Source organism: Aquarana catesbeiana, linkage group LG04 (assembly GCF_042186555.1).
Source record: "Aquarana catesbeiana isolate 2022-GZ linkage group LG04, ASM4218655v1, whole genome shotgun sequence".
Taxonomy (NCBI): Eukaryota; Metazoa; Chordata; class Amphibia; order Anura; family Ranidae; genus Aquarana; species Aquarana catesbeiana.
In genome coordinates, this window is record NC_133327.1 from 319,915,458 (window position 1) to 319,941,269 (window position 25,812).

The window sequence follows — 25,812 nt, forward strand, 5'->3', positions numbered from 1 at the left end:
TCAAAAATGTCCGCCATAACGTCGCAGTCACAATAAAAATCACCGATCGCCGCCATTATTAGTAAAAAAAAAAAATTATTAATGAAAATGCCATATATCTATCCCCTATTTTGTAAACGCTATAACTTTTGCGCAAACAAATCAATAAACGCTTATTGCGATTTCGGTAAAAAAAAAAAAATATGTAGATGAATACGTATCGGCCTTAAATGAGGAAAAAAAATGTGTTTTTTTTATATATTTTTGGGGATATTTATTAAAGCAAAATGTAAAAAATAATGCGTTTTTTGAAAAAAAAAAAAAAAAAAAAAAATTGTCGCTCTTATTTTGTTTATAGCGCAAAAAATAAAAATTGCAGAGATGATCAAATACCACCAAAAGAAAGCTCTATTTGTGGGAAAAAAAGGACTTCGATTTTGTTTCGGAGCCACGTCGTACGACTGCGCAATTGTCAGTTAAAGCGACAGTGCCGAATCGCAAAAAGTGCTCTGGTCAGGAAGGGGGTAAATTCTTCCGGGGCTGAAGTGGTTAAAATGATTATATCCATGAAAAAGTCTCAGCTTTTAGTACTACTTTTAATATAAGATTTCTACCTCCCTTCCACCCTTCATATAGCTTCATCTCCAACTCCTAGTTAAAATGCCCATATATCCTACTTCTGTATGTGTTTCACCGTATAAATGAACCCCTTGTAGCGAATATCTGCTCTTTTTGTACTATAAGTGCTAGTTTGCACCAGACGCAGTTCAGTACCGTGTGCTTTTTTTCTGCACAAAATGCATACACAGTGTTTTCCATGTATCCCAATGGCTCTATTTCATACCATTAACTGCATGGTGTGAATTAGAGCCATTGGAATACATGGAAAACACTGTGCATGCATTTTTAGTACAGAAAAAAAGCGCACAGAACTGCATCTGGCTCTAAAAGAGCTCATTTTAGTTTTTTTTTTTTTTTTTTTTTTTTTTTTTAAACCCACTTATGACAGGTGATACAAAATAAAACATGCTGCAGCTACTAAATGTCTTAGGCCTTGTTCACACCTATGCATTCTTTGGTGCTTTTTGCAGCAATGCACTACGGTTCATTTAACATGGTTTCCTATGCGACACGTTCACGTCTGCTTTTTTCAGCCTCTGCGTATTTGGAAAAGGTCAAGGACTTTTTTCAACGCAAAACGGTGCTTTTTTTTTTTTTTTGGTTTAATAGACTTCAATGGATAAGCTGCAGAAAAGCATGTAGTGCGTTGTTGCCGTGACTTGCATTTTTTAATCTGCCCAACATCAAATTGGCCAAAAGAAAGCATAAAAAATGCAAAACGCACAGCAGAAACAGATCAAACACAAACTGCATAGGTGTGAACCGAGCCTTATGCTGGCCATACACATCGCTTTTCGGACGAGAATATTCATTACGAAAAATCTTTGTACATTCGCTGAATGAAAGAATGTTTCAGTTTTAAAATAAAAACTGCATACGCTGTCTGAACATTCCTTTCACCAAGAAGTTTTTTTGATTCTGCTTCTTCTAATTTTCCCGTCACTGTAGTCAAACTAGCGCCGATTTGACCCCACTAATGATTAGAAAATTGAACAAAGGTTCTTAAAATTACTTTTTTAGAAGGAAGACATGGTTTTTGTATGGCCCGCATAAATGACAGCAGGTGCAGGTAGCTTTTATCAAGCCACCTGCCTATGAAAAGGTAGTCTGTCATACATAATATATTAGTTCTCTCTGAAAATCCACCAAACAGTCTGATCTGAGTCTGATATTTACCAGATTCAACCTCTATTAGTATGTACCAGTGATGGAGAACATTGGCACCCCAGATGTTTTGGAACTACATTTCCTAAGATGCTCATGCACTCTGCAGTGTACTGGAGCATCATGGGAAATGTAGTTCCAAAACATCTGAAGTAACAAGGTTCGCCATCACTGGTATATACAGTATATCTCTTCTGTCTGTTCTCAGTGGATTAGAGATTTTGCTCCCTAGCCATCTAGCTGGTTATTTATATTTACCACTGCATAGAGATTATATGTAAGAATAAATTGCTTTATTTTAAACTTTACATATTAACTAAATTATACACCACACTCTGAGGTTATTATCCAATTAATCGAAACAATCGGCCAACTAATCGATTATGAAAATAATCGTTTGTTGTAGCCCTAATATACCGTATTTATCGGCGTATAACACGCACTTTTTTCCCCTTAAAATCAGGGGAAAGTCGCAGGTGCGTGTTATCCGCCGATCCCGAGCTGTCACATTTTCAAAATCGCGGTCCGCGATTTGAAAATGGCGCCGCCGAAGTACACAGAGCCGGTCCTCGGCTCTTTCCGGCGGCTCTCGTTTACTTTCGGCTCCACTCGTAGTCCCGAGCGGAGCTATCCGAACCTACTCGGATAGCTCCGCTCGGGACTACGAGTGGAGCCGAAAGTAAACGAGAGCCGCCGGAAAGAGCCGAGGACCGGCTCTGTGTACTTCGGCGGCGCCATTTTCAAATCGCGGACCGCGATTTTGAAGCCCTGGAAGCAGGGACAGGGGATCCCAGGCTGCACTGGGGAAGGCTGCACTGGGGAAGGCTGCACTGACAAGGCTGCAATGAAGGGCATTTAAATGTAAGTTTTTTTCCCTTCAACTTCCCTCCTAAACGTTTTTTTTCCTTAAAATTCCCTCCTAAATTGGGGTGCGTGTTATACGCCGGTGCGTGTTATACGCCGATAAATACGGTATATATCTCCATGAATTGTGGATCTTTGCGCAGCTTTGTGTCCCCTAGATGACCGTGCACCTGTATTCAGACCCATAAAAGAGAAGCTTTATGGGTGCAAAAGGAGTGTGGTGGGTTTTTATTTATTTATTTTTTAAGTCCCTGTGCAAGAGGCCAAAAGATGTACTGTACCTTTCTGCCTGTGTGCTGATTTTAATGCATGGACCTCATATAATCCATCTTACACTTTTTTTTTTTTTTTTTTATTATGTTTTATAGATGTAGATATGGATGAGACAGATTCTACTACAGAACCATACAACCCACAGTGTAATAAACAACAAGAACCAGTGCCCCAAAGTGACAGCAAAATGGATGCAAAGCAGCTTGATCCTCAAAAACCCAACAATTCTGAAATGGAATGGAAGTGGAAAATTCGTGAGATACCAAATGATATTTTTCAAGGAGATGTGAGTAGTACTGTACACAAATCTTTATTCAAGTACAAATTAACCACTTCAGCCCCAGAAGATTTGGCTGCTGATTGACTGGACCATTTTTTGCGATTCGTCGCAAACGTTTTTTTTGCGAGTCGTTTGATGTTGCACCCAAACAAAGTTTTGTGCACTATAAACAGAGCGACAGTTTTGAAAAAAGCGCAATATTTTGTACACGTTGCTATAATATCCCCATTTATTTATTTATTTATTTATTTTAAAAAGCTAATTTTTTTTCTCAGTTTAGGCCGATATGTATTCTTCTACATATTTTTGGTAAAAAAAATTACAAGCGTATATTGATTGGTTTGCGCAAAAGTTATAGCGTCTGCAAAATAGGGGATAGATTTATAGCATTTTTATTATATATTTTTTTTTTTTTTACTAGTAATGGCGGCGATCTACGATTTTTAATCAGAACTGCGACATTATGGCGGACATATCGGACACATTTTTTGGGACCATTGGTATTTATACAGCGATCAGTGCTATAAAAATGCACTGATTACTGTAAAAATGTCACTGGCAGGGAAGGGGTTAACACTAGGGGGCGATCAAGGGGTTAACTGTGTTCCCTGCTACGTGTTTCTAACTGAAGGGGTAGGGGACTGACTAGAGGAAGTGATGGATCGTGGTTCCTAGCTGTCACTCCTCTCAGAACAGGGAAGTGTGTGTTTACACACACTCGTCTCTGTTCTGTGTCTCGTGCTCGCGATCGCTCGTGGCCGGCGGTCATGGCGACCGGCGGCCATGAGCATCGGGACCCCTGCTGTGCAGCGTGCGCGCCTGTTATTCCGATCCCGCGAGCCGACGTATAGCAACGTCTGTTCGCGGGATTGTGCCGACCTGCTGCAGTAAAATGATGGCGGCTGGTTCAGCAAGGCGTTAAACAGCTTATATTCTCCAATCTCCTTGCATACCCTGGTTATTTTACACTGGGCTTATATATGCAGATATTCTGAAAAAAAAACTGTATAGTAAAATTTCCACAAATGTATAGGTTGATATAGTTCTAAAACCTATTCAGTGCGTACGGCACAGACAGTTGCATTGAAACATAAATATCTATTGAGTCTTAAGATCGGGTCCCCTCTGTTTTATGTGTGAACAGGGTGGATTTGATTTAAATCAAGTCGATTTAAATCACTAGTAAAAAGTTAATTTAATCATATTTTTTAAAGAGCAGCTGTCATCTCTGTCCCACAGTGGCTCCACCTCTGACCTGCTGTTGACTCACAGACAGTCCCATTCCCTTTAATGGGATGGCTGGTGATGCAGCAGTGACACAACAAGGTGAGGGATGTGGTGGCAGCAGGTGAGTGGATGCACGCTAACAGGCGCTGCTGTGATGGATTTGAAATGACAGGTGCTCTTTAAATGTAAGGACTCATTCTTGATGGTAGTTAGAATCTTTAATATTTGCAAACAAAAATGGTTTCCTATTTAGAATAAGCTGCCAGGTTAGTAAAACAGTGATAGTCGTTTCAATCATACAATTTGTAGTGTACATAGATTTGCTTAACAATGGGGAAAAGAATATTCCTGAACTTTGTTTTTATCTCATGGTTACTGTGAAACTGTGTGAATGCATCAATGCAGTGCATTTTATCTCTGCTTGCAGAGCTTGGATTCATTGAATGAGTTTACCAATAATATTAAATTTTACAGAATATACTGTCTCATGCTACATAACTAAGCTCCATTTCATGCTGAATAAACTAAATTATTAACGTATCTTAAATAGAAAACTTTAGATAGATTTTTACTCTAAAAGCATTTTTTTTAATAAATTGATAAAGATCAAAAAAAAATTGATTTAAATAAAAGCAATTTTTTTTATTTTATCCACCCTGTGTGTGTGTGTGTGATACAATTCCATACCTAATTGCCTAAGCAGAGCCCACCCTACATCTGTTAAGGGAGAGGAGAACTCTGGGGGGGGGGGGGTTCTTTTTTTACCATTTTGGAGGTGACCTGAAGGAATCCAGATTATTACATGGTATAGAAGCATTTAGAGCAGTTGTATGTCGGTTTGTATATTAGCTACACAATAGGGATTATTTACGAAAGGCAAATCCACTTTGCACTATAAGTGAAATTGCACTGAAAGTGCAATTGGAAGTGCAGTCTCTGTAAATCTGAGGGGTAGATCTGAAATTAGGGGAAGCTCTGCCGATTTTATCATCCAATCATGTGCAAGCTTAAATGCTGTTTTTTATTTTTCTTGCATGTCCCCCTCAGATCTACAGCGACTACACTTCCAAGTGCACTTTTAGTGCACTTTGCGCTTGTAGTGGATTTTCCTTTTGTAAATAACCCCCATTGTTCCCCATTAGGGAAGGTAGACAGTCACACAGCAGCCGCATCTCTCCTGTCAGAGCGCTGGGAGTTTAGCTATAGCATGGCACTTAGTAAAACTGTTAGTTGTAAATAAGAGGTAAGTCCATGTGGTGGCAAACACCTCTTTGGACTTAACCAATTGTAAACCAGCACATTTTAAATAATAAAGTATTTCCCAGGCCTTCTTCTTTAAGGCCTCTGCCACATTGATGTGGTAAAACCTGCGTTTATATGCATTTAGAGGATGTTTCTACATGCATGGAATGATTTTTAAATATAGTACCATTCACAATGTGCATTTACCTGTGTTGGGATGCATGTAAATGAATTTTAAACACACCCAAATGTGGCTAAACCTGCTTTAAAGCAGAAACATCTAAACTCAGGAAAGTGATCTGGGAAGCATATTATACAAATCTATACTTTCCAGGTGGCTTCTCTTGTGCTTAGAAAAGCTAAACACAGGACTGCTAGCAAGCGTGAGGCCTAAAGTCTGAAATTGCATTTCCATTTTGTTACCAGTTTTATTGAATCCTTACTGGCCATTGATATTACATTTTCTCTGCTGGTTTTGCTGTCATGTGCTAATTTGAGCAATTTTTTGTTTTAGGGCAAGCGAAAGAGTATGGATCCCAGTGTTTTTCCAGCTGCCAGAAGGGTAATCCCACCAGTGGCAGGATCTAAATGCGATCCTGTTTTAACCTGCAGGACACCTGCCAAACCACAGGAGGATTATATGAACTGGTAATTTCCAATAAAGACTCTGAATTGAAAATGTTATGTATATGCCTACTTGTTAACATGAACGTTTCAGTTTTTACATTTTTACCAATATTTGTAACATGTAAGTTGCACATTGCTAAACATTAGGCCTCGTGCACACTGGATGTTTTGCAAACACTCCTTAGAAGCCTTTCCTCCTGGCAGCAATGTTTTGGCAGAAAAAACCCTGAGGCTTGTAAAAGTGTCTAAAGTTTTCACAAGCTTTTAGGCATGTTTACATGAGAGCATAGGTGTTCATTTTGTTGGCCAGAATAATTTATTCTGCCCATGGAAATGAATTAATGCTCAAGTGCGTTTAGATGCATTTAGCAGCGTCAAGCGTTTTTTCTGCCAAAACTCCACTGCTTCTGAATGCCTGACACCTCCTAGAAGCAGCTGCAAAAACATCCAGTGTTGGAGGCCTTAATGGGGCTTGGCAAAATTGCAATAATTCTTATTCTTTTATCATTATATAATGTATATTTGGGTTTAAAATTTTCTTTTTATCCAATGTTTGTGCCTTCTCGTTGCTCTGGTTTTCTACCACAATCCAAAAACATACTCTATAGCTCCTGTCCAAATTACCCTCCTGTATTTCCACATGAATGCAATTTAAGGTGCTTATTTGTATTGGAGAGTGAATATCACTATCTACTGTTCAGTATACTCTGCAGGATTATGCACATAAGACTGATATTTTAGGCCCAGTCATAAAATTATAGGTGATTCTATGGGTTGTGTTTTTTTTTTTTTTTTTTTTTTTTTCATTTTATGGGGGGGGGAGGGCGCAGTTGTTATTAAACCCCCCCCATCCCTGCAGTTAAATTTTAACCCTCCACCCCCTTCTGCATTTCTGGTAATGTCAGTGAACGTTAACCCCCTCCCCCCACATTGGGGGTCATGGGAGGGGATACATTTCAATGCCACTAACCACAAATGTGTGGGAGGGAGAGAATAATACTGACACCTGTGCTAGTGGTTGTTGATGCATCCCCTGACATCAATGCTGGGAGTTATTAATCTGACCTCTGATACCAATGTTGGAGTTATTACGTCCACCGACATCAATACAAAGTCCCAATGTACCGTGGGGGTACCTTTTTGCAATTGGTTCTGAATTATAGGGATATTGGCAACACCTTAGGTTTCACTTGGGTGGCGTAATTATTATGACATTTGGTTTTGTGCTCTTTGGATACCAGAATATTTTTTAAAAGTTGTAGGTTTTGTAAGTTTTAACATTCTTATGGTTTAGTTTCAGAACTCCGGTTGTGAAAGACCCACTGAGACCCGTTTCAATGCTTTCTACTCCATGTAACAACTTACCCAGTTATAAACTCCCACATACTCCAGCCAATCCTATTCTGCAGCCTTCAGCTTTCCCGGTAATGTATTTCTCTTCATAGTACACATACATCTGTGTGTGTATTCTGTGATCTAGTTTTGTTCTGCTTAATTGATAGAAACATTGCTTCATTGCATGCAAGGTCTAAATTTTCACTTTTGCTGCTGCCATCATAACTATTGTGGCGGTGGCAGTTTCAGCATGTAAAAAATTCCCGACTACTATAGCTGATTGTATTTATTTCAGGTATATGCTGTATATTGCGCAAACAATTACGCAGTGTTTTACATATTGTGCATTAACATTTCTTCCTGCCCCCTGCGTTCAAAAGTGCCAGAGTACCTGGAGCCCCCCTGACTCTCTCTAGGGGGTACGGCCATAGATGGATTGAAATTTGCCCGGTGCCTGCTGAACCTGCAGAATTTCGCTCCATCTGTGGCCATCTTCAGTCTTACATAAATGTACAGGCTCCTCCTTTAATATGATTTCACTGCACACTCCTATATGATAGGTGTACTTTATTGTGAACCCACAAATTCAGAAATCGGGAAGTTGCCAGAATCAAGATGGCGGCCCTTGGGCCTGCCTACACCTTAAAAAAAAAAAAAAAATGTTAACTTGTACTTTAGGAAACATTGTCGCCTAACCATTTAAGGCAAAGTGGTAGTATCTCCTGATAGCCCATGCCAAACCAGGTATACTGCCCAATCTGTGGTCCCTTGCATCTCCCTTCCCTTGTGCTAAAATTGGGTGACACTATGCAGTTCATGCACAAACCTAGGAAGTGCTTTTTAATCATTTAAATCCATTCCAGCTTGTTGGAAAATGAGACTTGTGAGTAGTAGTTTGTTTTTTGTTTTTTTTAATAGGAAAAGGAGATCCTTTTTAGAATATTGGAGTTGTTTTGTGGTTAAGAGGGGGCACCTTAGTTGCCGATAAACTAATCTGTACCTTTTTTCTTTCTTCAGATGACTCCGTCAATTGCATTTAATGACTGTATTGTAGTCAAAGGAAGAGTTTATGCAGTTTTAAAGCAAATCGGTACTGGTGGCTCTAGCAAGGTAACCACTGATTTATGGTTCTGCAACATGTCTAACATATATCTCCTATGTGAAATGTATTTCCTGTTCAGTATTTTTAGGGAATAAAAGCAGGTGATTGTGGAGGAAATAAAACATTTTTAGTAAATTTCACACGGAGATTCTTTTAAAATATGCCCATAAGAAAAGAATGCTTCTAAACTAAAGTGACTGGTAATAAAAAAACTATGGCTTTAAGGGGTTGTAAAGGTGTTATATAAAAAAAAACAAAAAAAAACAAACATGTTATACTTACCTCCACTGTGCAGCTCGTTTTGCACAGAGTGGCCCCGAACCTGGTCTTCTGGGGTCCCTCGGTGGCTGTCTCAGCTCCTCCCCGCAAGAACTAAACACCTTCATGCGAGCTCTCTCGCATGGTGTTTAGTTCTTGCGGGCACGCGTGATACAGCCAGCCGCCGACTGTATCACTCGGCCCCGCCCTGCCACCCCCCCCCCCCCCCCCGGCGCGCCGCGTCATTGGTTTGTGATTGACAGCAGCGCGAGCCAATGGCTGCGCTGCTTTCAATCCATCCACTCTAGCCAATCAACGGCCAGGCTGACTGGTGAAGAGGATGTCAGGAGCGAGTGCGGGACTTTCGAGGGGTCGGGTAAGTAAAACGGGGGGCTGGGGGGGGGGGGGGGCGGCATTGTCGAATGTATAGGATGCATTAAGGCGAAAAAAAGTGAACCTTTACAACCCCTTTAAGGCCTTGTCCTTAAAGATGACCTTGCTTTGTGACTGACTTACAAAATAAAATATATGACCTGTATATATACCACAATACTTGTATGCCTTGTGCAAATTGTATTCTGGAGCTACCATATTTAACCCCTTCTCGACAACTAGTCACACACACATATATGCAGCCTCACAGTAGTGGGTCTTTATTTGTGGGGTGCATGTATGCATACCTGTTTGTGAACACACTGCACAGTGCAGTTCTAGTACAGAGACTTGTTCTCATTGAGAGCACCAAGACCCATAGGAGTCATCTAGCCTAGCTTCTGACTGGCTGTCAGTTATCAGTCATTCTACAGCCCGCCCCTATATTTTCACTACTCTAGAATGGAGGAAATTTTTTAAGAAAAAGATAAAATGGCTAGATCAGGGTTTTGATCTAGGTTAGGGCCAGAGCTAAAAAAAAAAAAAAAAAAAAAGTAAAATTGCTGTCAGTCAGTGTCCAATTTGGGTAGGATAGAAAAAAAGCAAAATGTGCACTATTGTTTCTGCATCATACTACAGGCACAAACCTACACATATGTGGTATTGCTGTGATCGTCAGACGCAGGAGAATTTATTTTGAGTTCCTTGGCAGTAATGCACAATTATGTGCAGAAGAGCGACTGCACTCCAGACTTAAAAGAAAACAAGCTTTATTCAATAAAATCCATACAAAACTTCACAATCCCATGATACACAGACTGCAGCATGGTTAACGTGTTTTACGAAAAGATTTGCTTAAACATATTCACATAATTGTGCAGACCACAGACTGGACCGGCACCTTGTCGTTCAGAGAAGGGATTGCTTTCGTTGGTGCGCATTATTTTTTGCCATTGAAAAAGCATACACCTTAATTTAAAGAATTTTTCATCTTTCTACTTTTCTTTTTTTTTTTTTTTTTGTGCCAGTTTTGATAATAAAAAAGAGATCTATTACCATTTACCACCAAATCAAGGCGGCATGTTTAGCAATCTGCATTATAGAGACTAGAGTTGTAAAAGCATGGAGTCAAAATTGGCAGGGCAAGTATATTCAGTCTGTGGTTGCCATTTAGCTAATAATTTGGTCTTGATTATCTGATGAGATAGTTGAGTCTTCATGTAAGTTTTTTTGTAAAAATATATTGCTTCTTGTGATTTTGACTGTGTGAAGGGGTAAAGATTTCCATGCTTTAGCTATTGTTTCTTAGCACTGAAAATATTAAATACTTGTTTCCTGTTTCACTCATGAAACCTTATAAGATTTCATTAAAAAGAGGATCTCTGCATAGCTCAGAGTTGAGGAAGGTGACTGCTTAAATCATGTGATTTAGCATGTCAAAATGTTAACAAGGGACTGGTCTCAGTTTGACATTGATTGTTTTACTTGCAAAGTCACACAGAATGGTTGGGCTGCTCATCTTACAAGCTCAAAGCAGCAGTAAACTGACCAAAAAAATAAAACAGCCCTCCCTGCAGGTTTATGCCATAATGTGCCGCATACTAGCACATTAAGACAAATGTACCTTTACAAATAAAGCCCTCCAGCAGTGCGCTGTCACCATTGCCAAGGCATCCATCTTTACCCGGTGTTCCTTCTGGGTTCATGGGCCCCAGGTATGGGAGTGGCACAGCGCTCTGTATGCTAAACTGGTAACCTGTAAAGGCTTTTTTAAATTATCGCCTATGGATAATACAATGTCCCATAGTTTGTCTACATTCCATGGACGTGCAAAATTTCAAAGCGAGTATTAAGTATCTATTTACTGTCCTCTATTATATTTTACCACAAAATTGGGTATTATACTGTTTGTGTGCATTGAAATTTTTTTCCTTTTAAAATTTGCGTTTGATAAACTACTGCCCAAATATCATGTAACATTAAAAATTGCTGCAACCATTTTTATTCTTTAGGGCCTTTGCTTTCAGAAAATGCTGTATATATAGTCTTTATGGTTCCAAGTAATTTTCGGTCCCAAAAATCCAAATATTTGCATGTATGTGAGAAATGTCAAAAGTTCCCTGGTGGGCAAGCCTTTAAGGTGTTTCTTAGGTTAGATCACCCTTACAGTTCCCTGTACTGCATTGGGATCTTAATTTGCCCTGAAGAAAAGCACCCTTTGAATCCATCACGGAATTCTTTGGATGATCTCTCCTGTAAAGTGGTGGTCTTAGTGGCTACATGTCTGTCAGACGTGTCTCTGAACTAGCGGCTTTCTCTTGTAAGAAGACATTCTTGATCCTTTACAAAGACCAAGTAGTCTTGCACCCAAGACCTAAGTAACGTCCACCTTAGTGAAGACTTGGTCCTTTTGTTTGTGCCCTGCTCCTAAGCACCCCAAAGATTCCTTTTCATTGTTTAGAAGTTGTCCGAGCTGTCAGCTACGGTTTCTGTAGGCAAGATGGACACTTTCTTGTTGTCAGGGCCTTGCAAAGGACATCTTACTTCAAAATCCCATATTGCCAGGTGGATAAGACAACTCCTCTTAAGAGCTTACACTCAAAAGGATAAGAGATCTCCAGCACTCCTGCATGTATACTCCACCAGATCTGCTAGATTTTTCCTTGGCATTTAGATGCCAAGCCTCTGTTTCCCAGATTTTCAAGGCAGTCACCTAATTTTTAGTTCCTACCTTCTCCAACTTCTTTCAAGCTTCTGCATATGCAACTTTTTGACCACCAAGTTCTTGCTGCAGCAGTCTGTTGGGTCTGTTGACTCTTGTTGTTGGGTCTGTTTGCACAATTATGTTTTGCCTTGTTGCCCAGCCGCCTTATTCTTTGCATGGAAATGTCCCAGGGTCTATGAATATCCAGCCTGTGTCCTCTACTGCAGAGCTCAAAATTTCAAATCCTGAGCTACTAGCCACCAGTTGCCCCACTGAACCCCTACCCTGCCCTGCCCCTAAATACGCCCTTGTAAGATATTTCATGAAATGACACTGTTAAATGTTTTATGCAGAATTACGGTAAGTTACAGAAATACATATTAACATAAAGCCCATCAGTGCCGCAGGGATCACAGGGAGGAATTTGGAGGATTGCTGGCTGCATCACACAGCGGGGATATCTTGCTGTGACATAGCTTGTATATGAAATGCCGGCCGCTTTCGAAGTCCCACCTCCTGCACTGGCATTGGACCAGTGTGCTGTCTATCATAGTAGCCGGTCCAGGAGGCGGGACTTTGTTTGACAGCAGTCGGCATTTCATATACAAGCTGTGTCACAGTGGGAGATCCCCTCTCTGTGCGATTCAGCTGGCTCTCCTGACAGTTTCCTGGCTGATCACTTCTGGCAGAAGCGGTGTAGCCTTTTTTTTACAGGGCCCAGTCTGCCCCTGCTCCACACTTTGAGGGCTGCTATAATGTATGATTAAGATAATGGCAGTTTTGATGTACCTGCAAATTCCGTATCTTGGAATATGGTACACAGGCCACCCTCCCTTCTATTCCTTGGTTACTCTGCATTGCATGCTACAAAACTGAAGACTTGTAGAGTCGGGTAGTTATAAAGTAGGGGCACAGGGGCATGTTTTTAAAAGCTTTGCCAGTGTCCAGTCACCTGAAGGTACCAGCCCAGTGATTTCAAGTTTTTATTAAAAAAAAAAAAAAAAAGTTGTCATCCTTGCCAGCCCTGTGTAGTGGTTTTGCACAGAGCAGCCTCGATCCTCCTCTTCTCTGGTCCCTCTTCAGTGCTCCTGGCCCCTCCCTCCTGTTGCAGCTTGCTATGGGGGCACCTGAGCCGGGTCACAGCTCCCTGTGTCCCTTCAGACATGGAGCCGCGACTCGTCCCGCCCCCTTTCCCTCCTCATTGGCTGGCTAAGAGCAGCAGGAGCCAATGGTGCCGCGCTGCTGTCTCACCCAATGAGAACGGGAGTCCCGGGCAGCCAAGACACTCCTGCAGCATTGCTGGATCTAGAGGGACCTCTCAGGTAAGTATTAGGGTGGCCGCTGCACACAGAAGGCTTTCTAATTTCAGCACCCCCTTTCCTCATTTACTTTTTTTTTTTTTTTGTATTTTCATAAATATCGTTATCTGTGTTCTGTCATTCATTCATAGGTTATTGTATCTAATTTTGTCTTTATGCTAGCCTATAAATGCATCCAGAACGTATTCTTTGGATGGAGTACATTTCTAGTTTACCACCGTTGAAGTTCATGAAAGGACACAGCTGATCTCAGTCTGTATGCTTTTCATTAATGCATCCACATAAACATCTTTTTTGCAGTATATCCACTTGGAGAGATTATCTTGCACTTGTAAACATAGCTTGGTACTTTACTAGGTTAAAGTGTTACTAAACCTCAGACCCTGCATTCACTATATCTGATCTGCCACAGAACATGGAAATGCAGTTTATTTTCGTAAATATAAACTGCTAAATATCTTTTCACGTCCGCAGTATATAGCAGTGTCCGGCTGAGCACAGGTTAAAGCTTGAAGGGGTTTTCCTTCTCCTCTGACTGTCCTTTAAAAATGCATGACCCCTGACTTTGTCTAAACAGTGCTTATTGGCCTTGTGCTGGTCACATGCACCCTCCCCAAAAAAAACTCTCTAGCCCTCTAGGCTCTGTTCTATCAGTGGATGGATTGGGGCTCGCAAAAGAAGGGGAGGATCAGAGAAGACAGGATCATACAGCCTTTTTACATAATGCGGAGGATTAACCTCTTTAGGTTTATAAGTATAACATTTACTGTATATACAGACTGATTTCACTGTTGTGGGTTTAGTAACCATGAAATGCTCTGTCATTTGTTGGACATTGTAACTTCATATACAAAGCCTAGTGTCTTAGGATGTTTCTCTTTGCTGATCTAGATGGGTTTATTAGTAATATCCCATTTTATTTTTTTTTAATATACTAAGTAATGTGTTCAAGGATTTTTTTTTTTGCTGTCTAATCTGCATTTTGTGCTATTTTTACAGGTCTTTCAGGTTATGGATGAGAAAAAACATTTGTATGCTATAAAGTATGTGGACCTGAAGGAAGCTGACAAACAGACTGTTGAGAGTTATCAAAATGAGATTTGTCATTTAAATAAACTTCAGCAACACAGTGATAAAATAATCAGACTGTATGATTAGTAAGTGCGGTATATGCAATCCTTTCTTGCTTTTTACTTTTATTTTTGAAATACCCCAAAAAAGCTAACTTGTTTTTTCCTGCAGTGAAATCACAAAGCAGCACATCTACATGGTTATGGAATGTGGCAGCATTGATCTAAATACATGGTTGAGAAAAAAGAAGACTCTTAACCCATGGGAGAGGAAGAGTTACTGGAAGAACATGCTGGAAGCAGTTCACACAATACATCAGCATGGTAGGTGATCATTTTGGTTGCTGACAGCATCTTAGTCTGTTTTACATACATGGTTATTTAGGATAAAGTAAGATCAATATCTATCATTTTAACCTCTTAACTCCCAATGTTTTTTTTTTTTTTGGGGGGGGGGGGGTGTTCTTGACACATTTGTCTAGATATCTTGACCCAAAAAGACACTCTGTCATTGATAATGAAACTTTATATGTAAGTATTTTTGTTTAACCACTTGACAACTGGGCACTTAAACCCCCTTCCTAACCAGACCAATTTTCAGCTTTTGGTGCTCTCACATTTTGAATGACAATTACTCAGTCATGCAACACTGTATCTTTATGAAATTTTTGTCCTTTTTTTCTTTTTCTTTTGGTGGTATTTAATCACCGCTGGGTTCTTTATTTTTTGCGCCGTAAAAGAAAAAAGACCGAAAAATCTGTAAAAAAATACATTTTACTTCATTTCTGTTATAATATTTTGCAAATTAGTAATTTTTCTTCATATATTTTGGCCAAAATTTATACCGCTACATATCTTTGGTAAAAATAACCCAAATCGGTGGATATTATTTGGTCTTTTTGAAAGTTATAGAGTCCAAAAGCTATGGTGCGCATATCTGAAAATTGATCACACCTGAATTACTGACGGCCTATCTAATTTCTTGAGACCCTAACATGCCAGAAAAGTACAAATACCCCCCAAATGACCCCTTTTTGGAAAGAAGACATTCAAGGTATTTAGAAAGATGCATGGTGAGTTTTTTGAAGTTGTCATTTTTTCCCACAATTCTTTGCAAAATCAAGGTTTTTTTTTTTACTTTTTTTTTTTTCCACAAAATTGTCATATTAGCAGGGTATTTCTCACAGACCGCATATGCATACCACAAATTACACCCCAAAACACATTCTGCTATTACTCCCGAGTACGGCGATACCACATGTGTGAGACTTTTACACAGCGTGGCCACATACAGAGGCCCAACATGCAGGGGAGCACCTTCAGGCGTTCTGGAGCACCCAGGCCAATTCTGACATTTCTCTCCTACATGTAAAAATCATCATTTATTAGCTAGAAAATTACTTAGAACCCCAAAACATTATATATGTTTTTTTAGCAAAGACCCTAGAGAATACAATGGCGGTTGTTGCAACTTTTTATCTCGCACGGTATTTGCGCAGCAATTTTTTTAACGCGTTTTTTTTGGGAAAAAAAATGTTTTGTGCTTTACAAAAACCAAAATAGTAAAGTTAGCCCAATGTTTTTGCATAATGTGAAAGATGAAGTTACGCCGAGTAAATAGATACCCAACATGTCACCCTTCAAAATTGCATGCGCTTGTGGAATGGCGCCAAACTTTGCTACTCAAAAATCCCCATAGGCGACGTTTTAAAATTTTTTACTGGTTACATGTTTTGAGTTACAGAGGAGGTCTAGGGCCAAAATTATTGCTCTCGCTCTACCGATCGCAGTGATACCTCACATGTGTGGTTTGAACACCGTTTTCATATGTGGGCGGGACTTACGTATGCGTTCGCTTCTGCATGCGAGCACACAGGGACAGGGGCGCTTTAAAAAAATTTTTTTTTTTTTTATTGTTCATTTTACTTTATTTATTTTAGTTTGATGCTTTTTTCCAAAAAAAAAAAATTTTTGACCACTTTTATTCCTATTACAAGGAATATAAACATCCTTGTAATAGGAATATGGCATGACAGGTCCTCTTTACAGTGAGATATGGGGTCAATAAGACCCCACATCTCACCTCTAGGCTGGGAAGCCTGAAATTAATAAAAAAAAAAAAAAAAAAAAAAAAAGACCCTGGCCCTGGCTTCGATCGTAGCGGTGAGTCGGTAGAAGCACCGCAAGGCGGCGGGAAGGGGGGACGTCCCCTCTCGCCTCCCGTAAGAACGATCAAGCAGTGGAACAAGTGCTATGATTGTTCTCATTGTGTAGGGAATCGCCGGCTGAAAAAGCTGATATCTGAATGATGCCTGTAGCTGCAACCATCATTCAGATATCTCCGCACAAAGTCAAGGACATTGTATGACGGCCGGCGGGCGGGAAGTGGTTAAAACGCTTTTTTTTTTTTTTTTTAACACAAAGTTGTCCATTTATACAATATTTCTACCACATAACATGTACATACCAAAAATGACACCCCGAAATAGATTCTCCTACTCCTCCTGAGTACGGCGATACCCCATGTGTGAGACTTCCACAGCCTGGCCACATACAGAGGCCGAGTACAGCTGAGCATGGCTCAGCATGGCGGGGTATGGCAGGGTATTGCGGAGTATGGCGGGGTATTGCGGAGTATGGCGGGGTATGGCAGGGTATTGCGGGGTATGGCGGGGGGCATTGCAGAGTATGGCGGGGGGCATTGCAGAGTATGGCGGGGGGCATTGCTATTGCACAGCATTGCAGAGTATTGTGGGGGTATTGCAGAGTGTTGCACAACATTGCAGAGTATTGTGGGGGTATTGCAGAGTGTTGCACAACATTGCAGAGTATTGTGGGGGCATTGCAGAGTATTGTGGGGGTATTGTGGGGGCATTGCAGAGTATTGTGGGGGTATTGTGGGGGTATTGCAGAGTATTGTGGGGGTATTGCAGAGTATTGTGGGGGTATTGTGGGGGTATTGCAGAGTATTGTGGGGGTATTGTGGGGGTATTGCAGAGTATTGTGGGGGTATTGTGGGGGTATTGCAGAGTATTGTGGGGGTATTGTGGGGGTATTGCAGAGTATTGTGGGGGTATTGTGGGGGTATTGCAGAGTATTGTGGGGGTATTGCAGAGTATTGCACAGCATTGCACAGCATTGCAGAGTATTGCAGAGTATTGTGCTGGTATTGCAGAGTATTGCACAGCATTAGTAGTGAGGGATGGCTGAGCATGGATGGATGGCTGGATGTCTCTGTGCAGCGCTGTGGGCACTACACATACAGCCCACAGCGCTGCAGACATCCATCCATCCCCCTCCCCGCTCACTGTGTACCGATCGGTACACAGGAGGGGAGGAGAGGAACCGGCGTCATCAGATGACGCCGGTCTGTTTACATGTGATTGCGCCGTCATTTGACGGCTCGATCACATGGTAAACGGCCGCGATCAGCGGCCATTTACCGGGATCCGTGATGCGCCGGGTCCCCTGGACCCGGCGGTCACGGATGTGTTCGGGTGCGCGCCCCAGGGGACGCGCGAGAGGGGAATTCTGGGAGGACGTCATAGTACGTCCACCCAGAGTTATCCAACCGCCCTGCAGCCGTCATTCGGCTATGGGCCGGTTGGTAAGTGGTTAAAAACCTTTTTAGAAATTGGTTGAATTTTGTCGCTTTTGTGGTAGAGGATTGTTGCAGTGTTTAAAGTAGTACTACAGCCTCAAAACAGTTCTAAAGGCTATACTTTTGGTAAATATATTTCTAAAGGTGCTATTGACATTCAGTTTTCTCCACATGTTGGTAACAACCCATGCAATCCATACATACAAAGAAACCAAAACAAATAAGTTCAGAAATGAAGTTGTATGTTATGGAATGACACAGGGAAAAAGTATTGAACATGCTAACCGAAATGTATTTAATACTTTATACAAAATCCTTTGTTGGTAATAACAACTTCAAGACTCCTCCTGTATGGAGAAACTAGTCTCATGCTTAGCTCAGGGGTGATTTTGGCCCATTCTTCCACACAAACCATCTTCAACTCTTGAAGGTTCCGTGGGCCTCTTCTATGAGCTCTGATCTTTAGTTTTTGTCATAGATTTTCTATTGGACTCATGTCAGGTGATTGAGAGTTTCTTTGGCTCTGTGTTTGGGATCATTGTCTTGCTGAAATGTCCACCCTCGTTTCATCTTCATCTTCCTGGTATACGGCGGCAGATATTTATCAAGAATGTCTTAGTACATTTTTTCCATTCTTCCTTCAGTGATGTGAAGTTTGCCAGTATTGTATTCTGAAAAACAGCTCCACACCATGGTGTTCCCACCTCCACACTGTTGGTATGGTGTTTTTTGGGTGATGTTCAGTGCCATTTGACCTCCAAACATGGTGTGTATTATGGCATCCAAAGAGTTAAAATTTGGTCTCATCTGACCAGGCTCTATTCTCCCAGTATTTCACAGGTCGTACAGCGTATGGATCTACAGCACTGCTTCAAGCTGGCCAGGTCACTTCAATGACCATAGACATATAGCATAATTGTTCAGCAGACTCTGCTGAACAATCCTATAGCTCTGATTACAATCCGCTGATTGGAGTTATTCACCTCAAATGTGACCCCCTGCTTCCCTGTTTCCAGCTTCTCCACCTCCTGATACTCCCCTTCCTCTTAATAAAACAAAAACGCTCCCCCCCACTCTTCTTTCCGATCTCCTTCATCACACCCTCCCAGCCTGATTTTCATCCGCCCACACCTCATAAAGCGGTGTTCACTATTTGTCAGTTTATGAAAAAAAAAGGAGTCTATATTCATTTATTCATCCATGTAATGGGCAGCTTAGACTACAGAGAAATGGACTTTCTTCAGAACTTTCCCCTGTCTCAAAAAAAAATATCAGTTGTCTGTTTAGACATCTGATATCTCAACAAAGATGTGCCTCCCCACCCCTATTAAAAAAAAAAAAAAATGACCTGAAAAATGGACAGGCGGACCGATCGGTCTGCTCGTGTGTTATAAAGTTTCTTTAACCACTTGACCACTGGGCACTTAAACCCCCTTAATAACCAGACCAATTTTCAGCTTTTGGTGCTCTCACATTTTGAATGACAATTACTCAGTCATGCAACACTGTATCTATATGAAATTTTTGTCCTTTTTTTCACACAAATAGAGCTTTCTTTTGGTGGTATTTAATCATCGCTAGGTTCTTTATTTTTTGCGCTCTAAAAGAAAAAAAACAGAAAAATCTGTAAAAAAAAAAAAAAAAAAAAATGCATTTTTCTTCATTTCTGTTATAAAATTTTGCAAATTAGTAATTTTTCTTCATATATTTTGGCCAAAATTTATACCGCTACATATCTTTGGTAAAAATAACCCAAATCGGTGGATATTATTTGGTCTTTGCGAAAGTTATAGAGTCCAAAAGCTATGGTGCCAATATCTGAAAATTGATCACACCTGAAGTACTGATTCATTTCTTGAGACCCTAACATGCCAGAAAAGTACAAATACCCCCCCAATTGACCCCTTTTTGGAAAGAAGACATTCCAAGGTATTTTGAAAGATGCATGGTGAGTTTTTTGAAGTTGTCATTTTTTCCCACAATTCTTTGCAAAATCAAGTTTTTTTTTTTTTTTTTTTTTTTTTTTTTTTTTTTTTTACAGAATTGCCATATTAGCAGGTTATTTCTCACACACCGCATATGCATACCACAAATTACACCCCAAAACACATTCTGCTATTACTGACGGTGACACATGTGTGAGACTTTTACACAGCGTGGCCACATACAGAGGCCCAACATGCACGGAGCACCTTTAGGCGTTCTGGAGTGCCCAGGCCAAGTCTGACATTTCTCTCCTACATGCAAAAATCATAATTTATTAGCTAGAAAATTACATAGAACCCCAAAACATTATATATGTTTTTTAGCAAAGACCCTAGAGAATACAATGGTGGTAATTGCAGCTTTTTATCTCGCACGGTATTTGCGCAGCAATTTTTTTAACGCGTTTTTTTTGGAAAAAAAACAGTTTTGTGCTTTAAAAAAACCAAAACAGTAAAGTTAGCCCAATGTTTTTGTATAATGTGAAAGATGAAGTTACGCAGAGTAAATAGATACCCAACAGGTCACCTTTCAAAATTGCACGCGCTTGTGGAATGGCGCCAAACTTCGTTACTCAAAAATCCCCATAGGCGACGCTTTAAAATTTTTTACTGGTTACATGTTTTGAGTTACAGAGGAGGTCTAGGGCCAAAATTTATTGCTCTCGCTCTACCGATCGCAGCGATACCTCACATGTGTGGTTTGAACACTGTTTTCATATGTGGGCGGGACTTACGTATGCGTTCACTTCTGCATGCAAGCACACAGGGACAGGGGCGCTTTAAAAAATTTTTTTTTTTATTGTTCATTTTACTTTATTTTAGTTTGGTGCTTTTTTCCAAAAAAAAAATTTTGACCACTTTTATTCCCATTACAAGGAATGTAAACATCCCTTGTAATAGGAATATGGCATGACAGGTCCTCTTTACAGTGAGATACGGGGTCAATAAGACCCCACATCTCACCTCTAGGCTGGGAAGCCTGAAATAAAAAAAAAAAAAAAAAAAAGATCCTGGCTTTGATCGTAGCGGTGAGTCGGTAGAAGCACCGGAGGGCGACGGGAGGGGGGGGGGACATCCCCTCTCACCTCCCGTAAGAATGATCAAGCAGTGGAACAGCCACTATGGTCATTCTCATGGTGTAGGGAATCGCTGGCTGAAAAAGCTGATATCTGAATGATGCCTGTAGCTGCACCCATCATTCAGATATCCCCGCACAAATTCAAGGACGTTGTATGACAGCCAGCGGGTGGGAAGTGGTTAAAACGCAATTTTTTTTTTTTTTTTTTTTACACAAAGTTGTCCATTTATACAATATTTCTAACACATAGCGTGTACATACCAAAAATGACACCCCAAAATAGATTCTCCTACTCCTCCTGAGTACGGCGATACCACATGTGTGAGACTTTCACAGCCTGGCCACATACAGAGGCCGAGTATGGCTGGGTATCACCGAGTATGGCTGGGTATTGCGGGGGCACTGCAGAGTATTGCACAGCATTGCAGGGCATTGCAGAGTAGTGAGGGATGGCTGAGCATGGATGGCTGGATGTCACTGTGCAGCACTGTGGGCCCTACACATCCAGCCCACAGCGCTGCAGCCATCCATCCATCCCCCTCTCCATTCACAGTGTACCGATCAGTACACAGGAGGGGAGGAGAGGAACCGGTTTGTTTACTATTCTAATATACATCAATTAACAAAAGTTTGTGTTTTAGTTAAGATTTTAGGATAAGTTCTTTTATACTACAATATTTCTTGATCAAGATATTAATAAGAACATTGGGTTTTCAATGAATTATATATATATATATATATATATATATATATATATATATATATATATATATATATATATATATTTGATCTTGTGTTAAAGGAATCTTATATTGTATACGTTTAATGGTTTTAAGTCAATGCATCAGCCTTGCGTGAGAGGGAAGCTATGTCTCAGAGTATGTAGGACTATAATGCTCAGAGGAACTTTTAACCAGCCCTTTTAAAGATAAAGTGCGGGTCAGATTTTAGGAGTAAAAACTAGGAACAAAAAGACAGTTCTGCAGAATTTGCTGCAGAGACGGACACCACCAGACATTGGAGGAAGCTGGTATACACACACACACGATTCAATCTTCATCTTAAGAATATAATACATTATTGATATTTTTATATTCTACATTTTGATATTGTTCTTGTAATATTTTGCTATTTTATTATTCAATTTTTGAGTTTTTACACAAGAACTGAACGAACTTTCTTGGAACTTTCCTCATCAATATAATTTACAGAATATCGATATAAATACCATATTAACGGTATTTAACATTGTGTAAAAGGGGCCTAAAGGCCTTGTTCACACGGGACATGCACAGTGTTACACCCATGGAAGGCCGTGTTTACTGTATAAGGATGAACAGGTGTTCTGTGCATCCCTGTGCAGGCAGTCCCATTGAGGACATTTGGGATGTATCAACTGCAATAACAGAGCTGTTGCTCCCAATTTGACATCCATGTAGGTTCCGGTTCATGCCCCTGAGCTTACATGGTCTGCGTTGGGGATCGTGCACCCTCACCCCTACGGATGCCAGCTTGGAAGTAGCGGCTATGCCTGTGCAGCCATTGCAGCCCGAATTGACTAAATGGGTTTGCCTGCACGGGGATGCACGGAACACCTGTGCATTCCTGTGTGGGTAAACATGATCCTCCAAGGGCATATGCTTTAGTATGCCACATGTAAACAATGCTTTAGTAGCAATTTAGCAGGAATTTTGTAAGTTAAGTTGTGTTTATGTGCAATAGTAATGGTTTTGGTGTATTAATGGCTATTTTATGAACATTTGCGCAATGCGGGGTCCAAAAAATCAGTAGCACTTTTTTGTTCCACGGGTCATAAGCTTTTAGAAAATGTGTGGTCTTTTACAAATTCTGAAAGCTGTAAGAGAAAAATCGGAAATCTCCAGCTTTTTAGAGTAAATGGTTTTATTCACTGTTTTTCATAAAAAAGGTGCCATTTAAAATGTACAAATATTTGTTATTAACTCAATACAGTTTAGTTTTTTTACTCCTATATTTGGTAGGGCTTTAGCAGGATTTTAGTAAATTTTTGCCATGTATGAATCTACTAATGATTTTAGTGTATTTTTAGTGAAAATATTGACTGGATAAACAGTTGCGCAAATATTGCGGTTCCTTAAACAGTAGCACTTTCTTTTTATTCTGCTGGCCATGTTTTCTTAGAAAATATATGGTCTGGGGGGGTCTTTTACAAACTCTGAAAGCTGTATGGGAAAAATCAAGCAATGGAAAAATTGCAAAGATGGTCCAGCTAGCCAAATTTAAAAGTTGATTGCAGGGCCTGGTAGCGAAAAAAGGTTAATGCACCTTTTTGTTAAGGCAGCCCACTTTTTTTAATTTGTTGCATTGTGCACCACAACAGAACTAAAATCCTTCCTGCAGCTTGTGTATTACAGTGCACTGCAACATACGAAAGTGTTGCGGTGCGTTAACACAATACAATGGCATTAATGACCCCTTCACTTTTTTTTTTTTTCTTCATTTAAAGTTTTTATTGTGTGCACCAGTAAGGATAAAACCTATCCAGCTTTGAAATATTCTTACAGTAAGAATAGGCTGTTCCACAAAACCAATAAGAAAGTAGCATCGTCTGTTAGGAACATAGCGAGTAGGATATCAGCATAACACAACTACATTAGACTGAATTAAGATGCAATAGTGTAAGGCACTAATATCTCCCAGATGCTGATGTACACAGACACATTTTACAATACCACAAAGAAGACATTACATCAGAGGTTAGAAGGCAAGAGTAAACAGAAAAAAAGGCTCAAAAGGGAAAGATGGAAAATGAACATGAAAACTTAAGCCTCGTACACACAGTACGATTGTTGGTCAACCGAGCATCTGATTTTTGTCAAAAGGGTGTGTGCCAGGATCTCACGAACATAGTAACGTACAATGAGGAATTTCAGCTCTTGAGCGCTACCCTTTGAGCCCCTTCTGCTAATTTCGTGTTTGGTGAGCATTGATTTTGAGCATGCGTGTTTGTACATTTGACTTTTGTGTGACGGATTTTTGTACTGACCAAACGAAAATCTGACGTCAAACCATTGTCCACCAAAAACTTACTAGCTTGTCATCCAACATTTGTTGGCAGAAAATTGGACAACAGTTGTCAAAAGGAGCGTACTAACAGTAAGATTTTAGGACAACAGTCTGTCAACAGACAATCCCCTGCCAACAATCGTACCGTGTGTATGAGGCTTGTGGGGGGAGAGGGAGGAGAAGGGGGGGGGGGGGAGAAAAGGGAGTGTTAGACTTTAATAATATAAGGGCATATCTAGAGCACTAAAGTATCAATTTTAGAAGTAAAGTGCCTACCTTGTTAATAAAATGAACTAAAATATGTAAAAATACAAAAAGATAAAACTTCCTTTTATCAATAATTTTGAAGTGTTCTGGGATTGCGTTTTTATTTTCCTTAGGTATCGTTCATAGTGACTTGAAGCCTGCAAACTTTTTGATTGTTGATGGCATGCTTAAACTAATAGACTTTGGAATTGCTAACCAAATACAGCCAGATGTGACTAGCATTGTTAAAGATTCTCAGGTAAATATCCCAGAAAAGTGTACTGCCTTTTCTTCTTCTTTGCCTTGAGCAACCGTGTGTGGTTTTCTGACAATCTACCTAACATACCTTGTGTATCTTTATATTCCTCACCACCTTCTTTTTTTCTTTTTCTTTTTTTTCCTCTTTCTCTTCAGTATATGTAATTACAAACATGTTCTGCTTGTTTTAATATTAGGTTGGCACAGTCAATTATATGCCACCTGAGGCTATCAAAGATAACACTTCTTTTGGGGAAAATGGAAGGCCAAGGTCCAAGGTAAAATGTCATATCTGGTTTTATATGCTTGGTCACATGTCTATTCCTTTTGTTGTTTTGGCTTCTTCTCTTGTTGCTATCTGGAGACTCCATCAATGTTTTGTGAGTTTTATCTTACAATTAAAAACTTAAGCCTGTACACACGGGCCGAATGTTGGGGGGCACCGGCCGGTTCATTAGAAACCGGCCGTCATTCAGCCAGTGTGTACTGCAGCTGGTTTACAGAAGCTGGCCGTTTGGATTTTGTCGAAGAGACATGACCCAAAAAGGTCTGCTGACCAGAGTGTTGGGGCGGCAGCAGTGTCCCCCTGTCAGAACGCAATAGCACAGCCGGGGAGATTGCTGTACCAACATCAGATTGTTAGTACAGCGGCTCCAACCTGAGCTATCAGTTTTTTTGTGTTTTTTTTTTTTTTTTTTTTTTTCATTCAGCCCATTGGGTTGAATGGAAAAATAAACTAGCAGTGTGTACTAGGCTTTAAAGATGCTAGAACCATGTATTTCATCAGATGGGTTGGACATAATTGATAGGTCTGGAAAGAAACACACACACACACACACACACACACACACACACACACACACACACACACACACACACACACACACACACACACACACACACACACACACACACACACACACACTATAAGAAAATAAAAAAAACAAAAAAAAAAAACTATTCACATCTTTAGAAGATGTAATCCTTTCTCTGTCAGAACCTGCCCTTCCTTTTTTTTTTTAAATTATTATTACATTAAAATGCATGTTTAGTCTTGAAGATTACCTGAAATCAAAGACCTTGTTCAATAACATTATAGCCGTTGCAATTTTTTATGTCGCATGTATATTGCACTATTGTAAACCCTCCCACACCTGCTCAG

The 25,812-nt window shown here is 40.2% G+C and overlaps 1 protein-coding gene across 2 annotated transcripts in view; it reads left to right on the forward strand.

Moving 5' to 3' along the window:
• TTK (TTK protein kinase) overlaps positions 1 to 25,812 on the forward strand; it is a 71,048-nt gene that overhangs the window by 37,857 nt on the left and 7,379 nt on the right. For both annotated transcript variants that reach the window (XM_073626851.1, XM_073626852.1), the window contains exons 11-18: positions 2,997 to 3,187; positions 6,165 to 6,298; positions 7,572 to 7,701; positions 8,630 to 8,722; positions 14,367 to 14,524; positions 14,610 to 14,761; positions 24,527 to 24,651; positions 24,848 to 24,928. In XM_073626851.1, the coding sequence (XP_073482952.1) occupies positions 2,997 to 3,187; positions 6,165 to 6,298; positions 7,572 to 7,701; positions 8,630 to 8,722; positions 14,367 to 14,524; positions 14,610 to 14,761; positions 24,527 to 24,651; positions 24,848 to 24,928 (1,064 nt within the window). The remainder of the gene's footprint in view (positions 1 to 2,996; positions 3,188 to 6,164; positions 6,299 to 7,571; positions 7,702 to 8,629; positions 8,723 to 14,366; positions 14,525 to 14,609; positions 14,762 to 24,526; positions 24,652 to 24,847; positions 24,929 to 25,812) is intronic.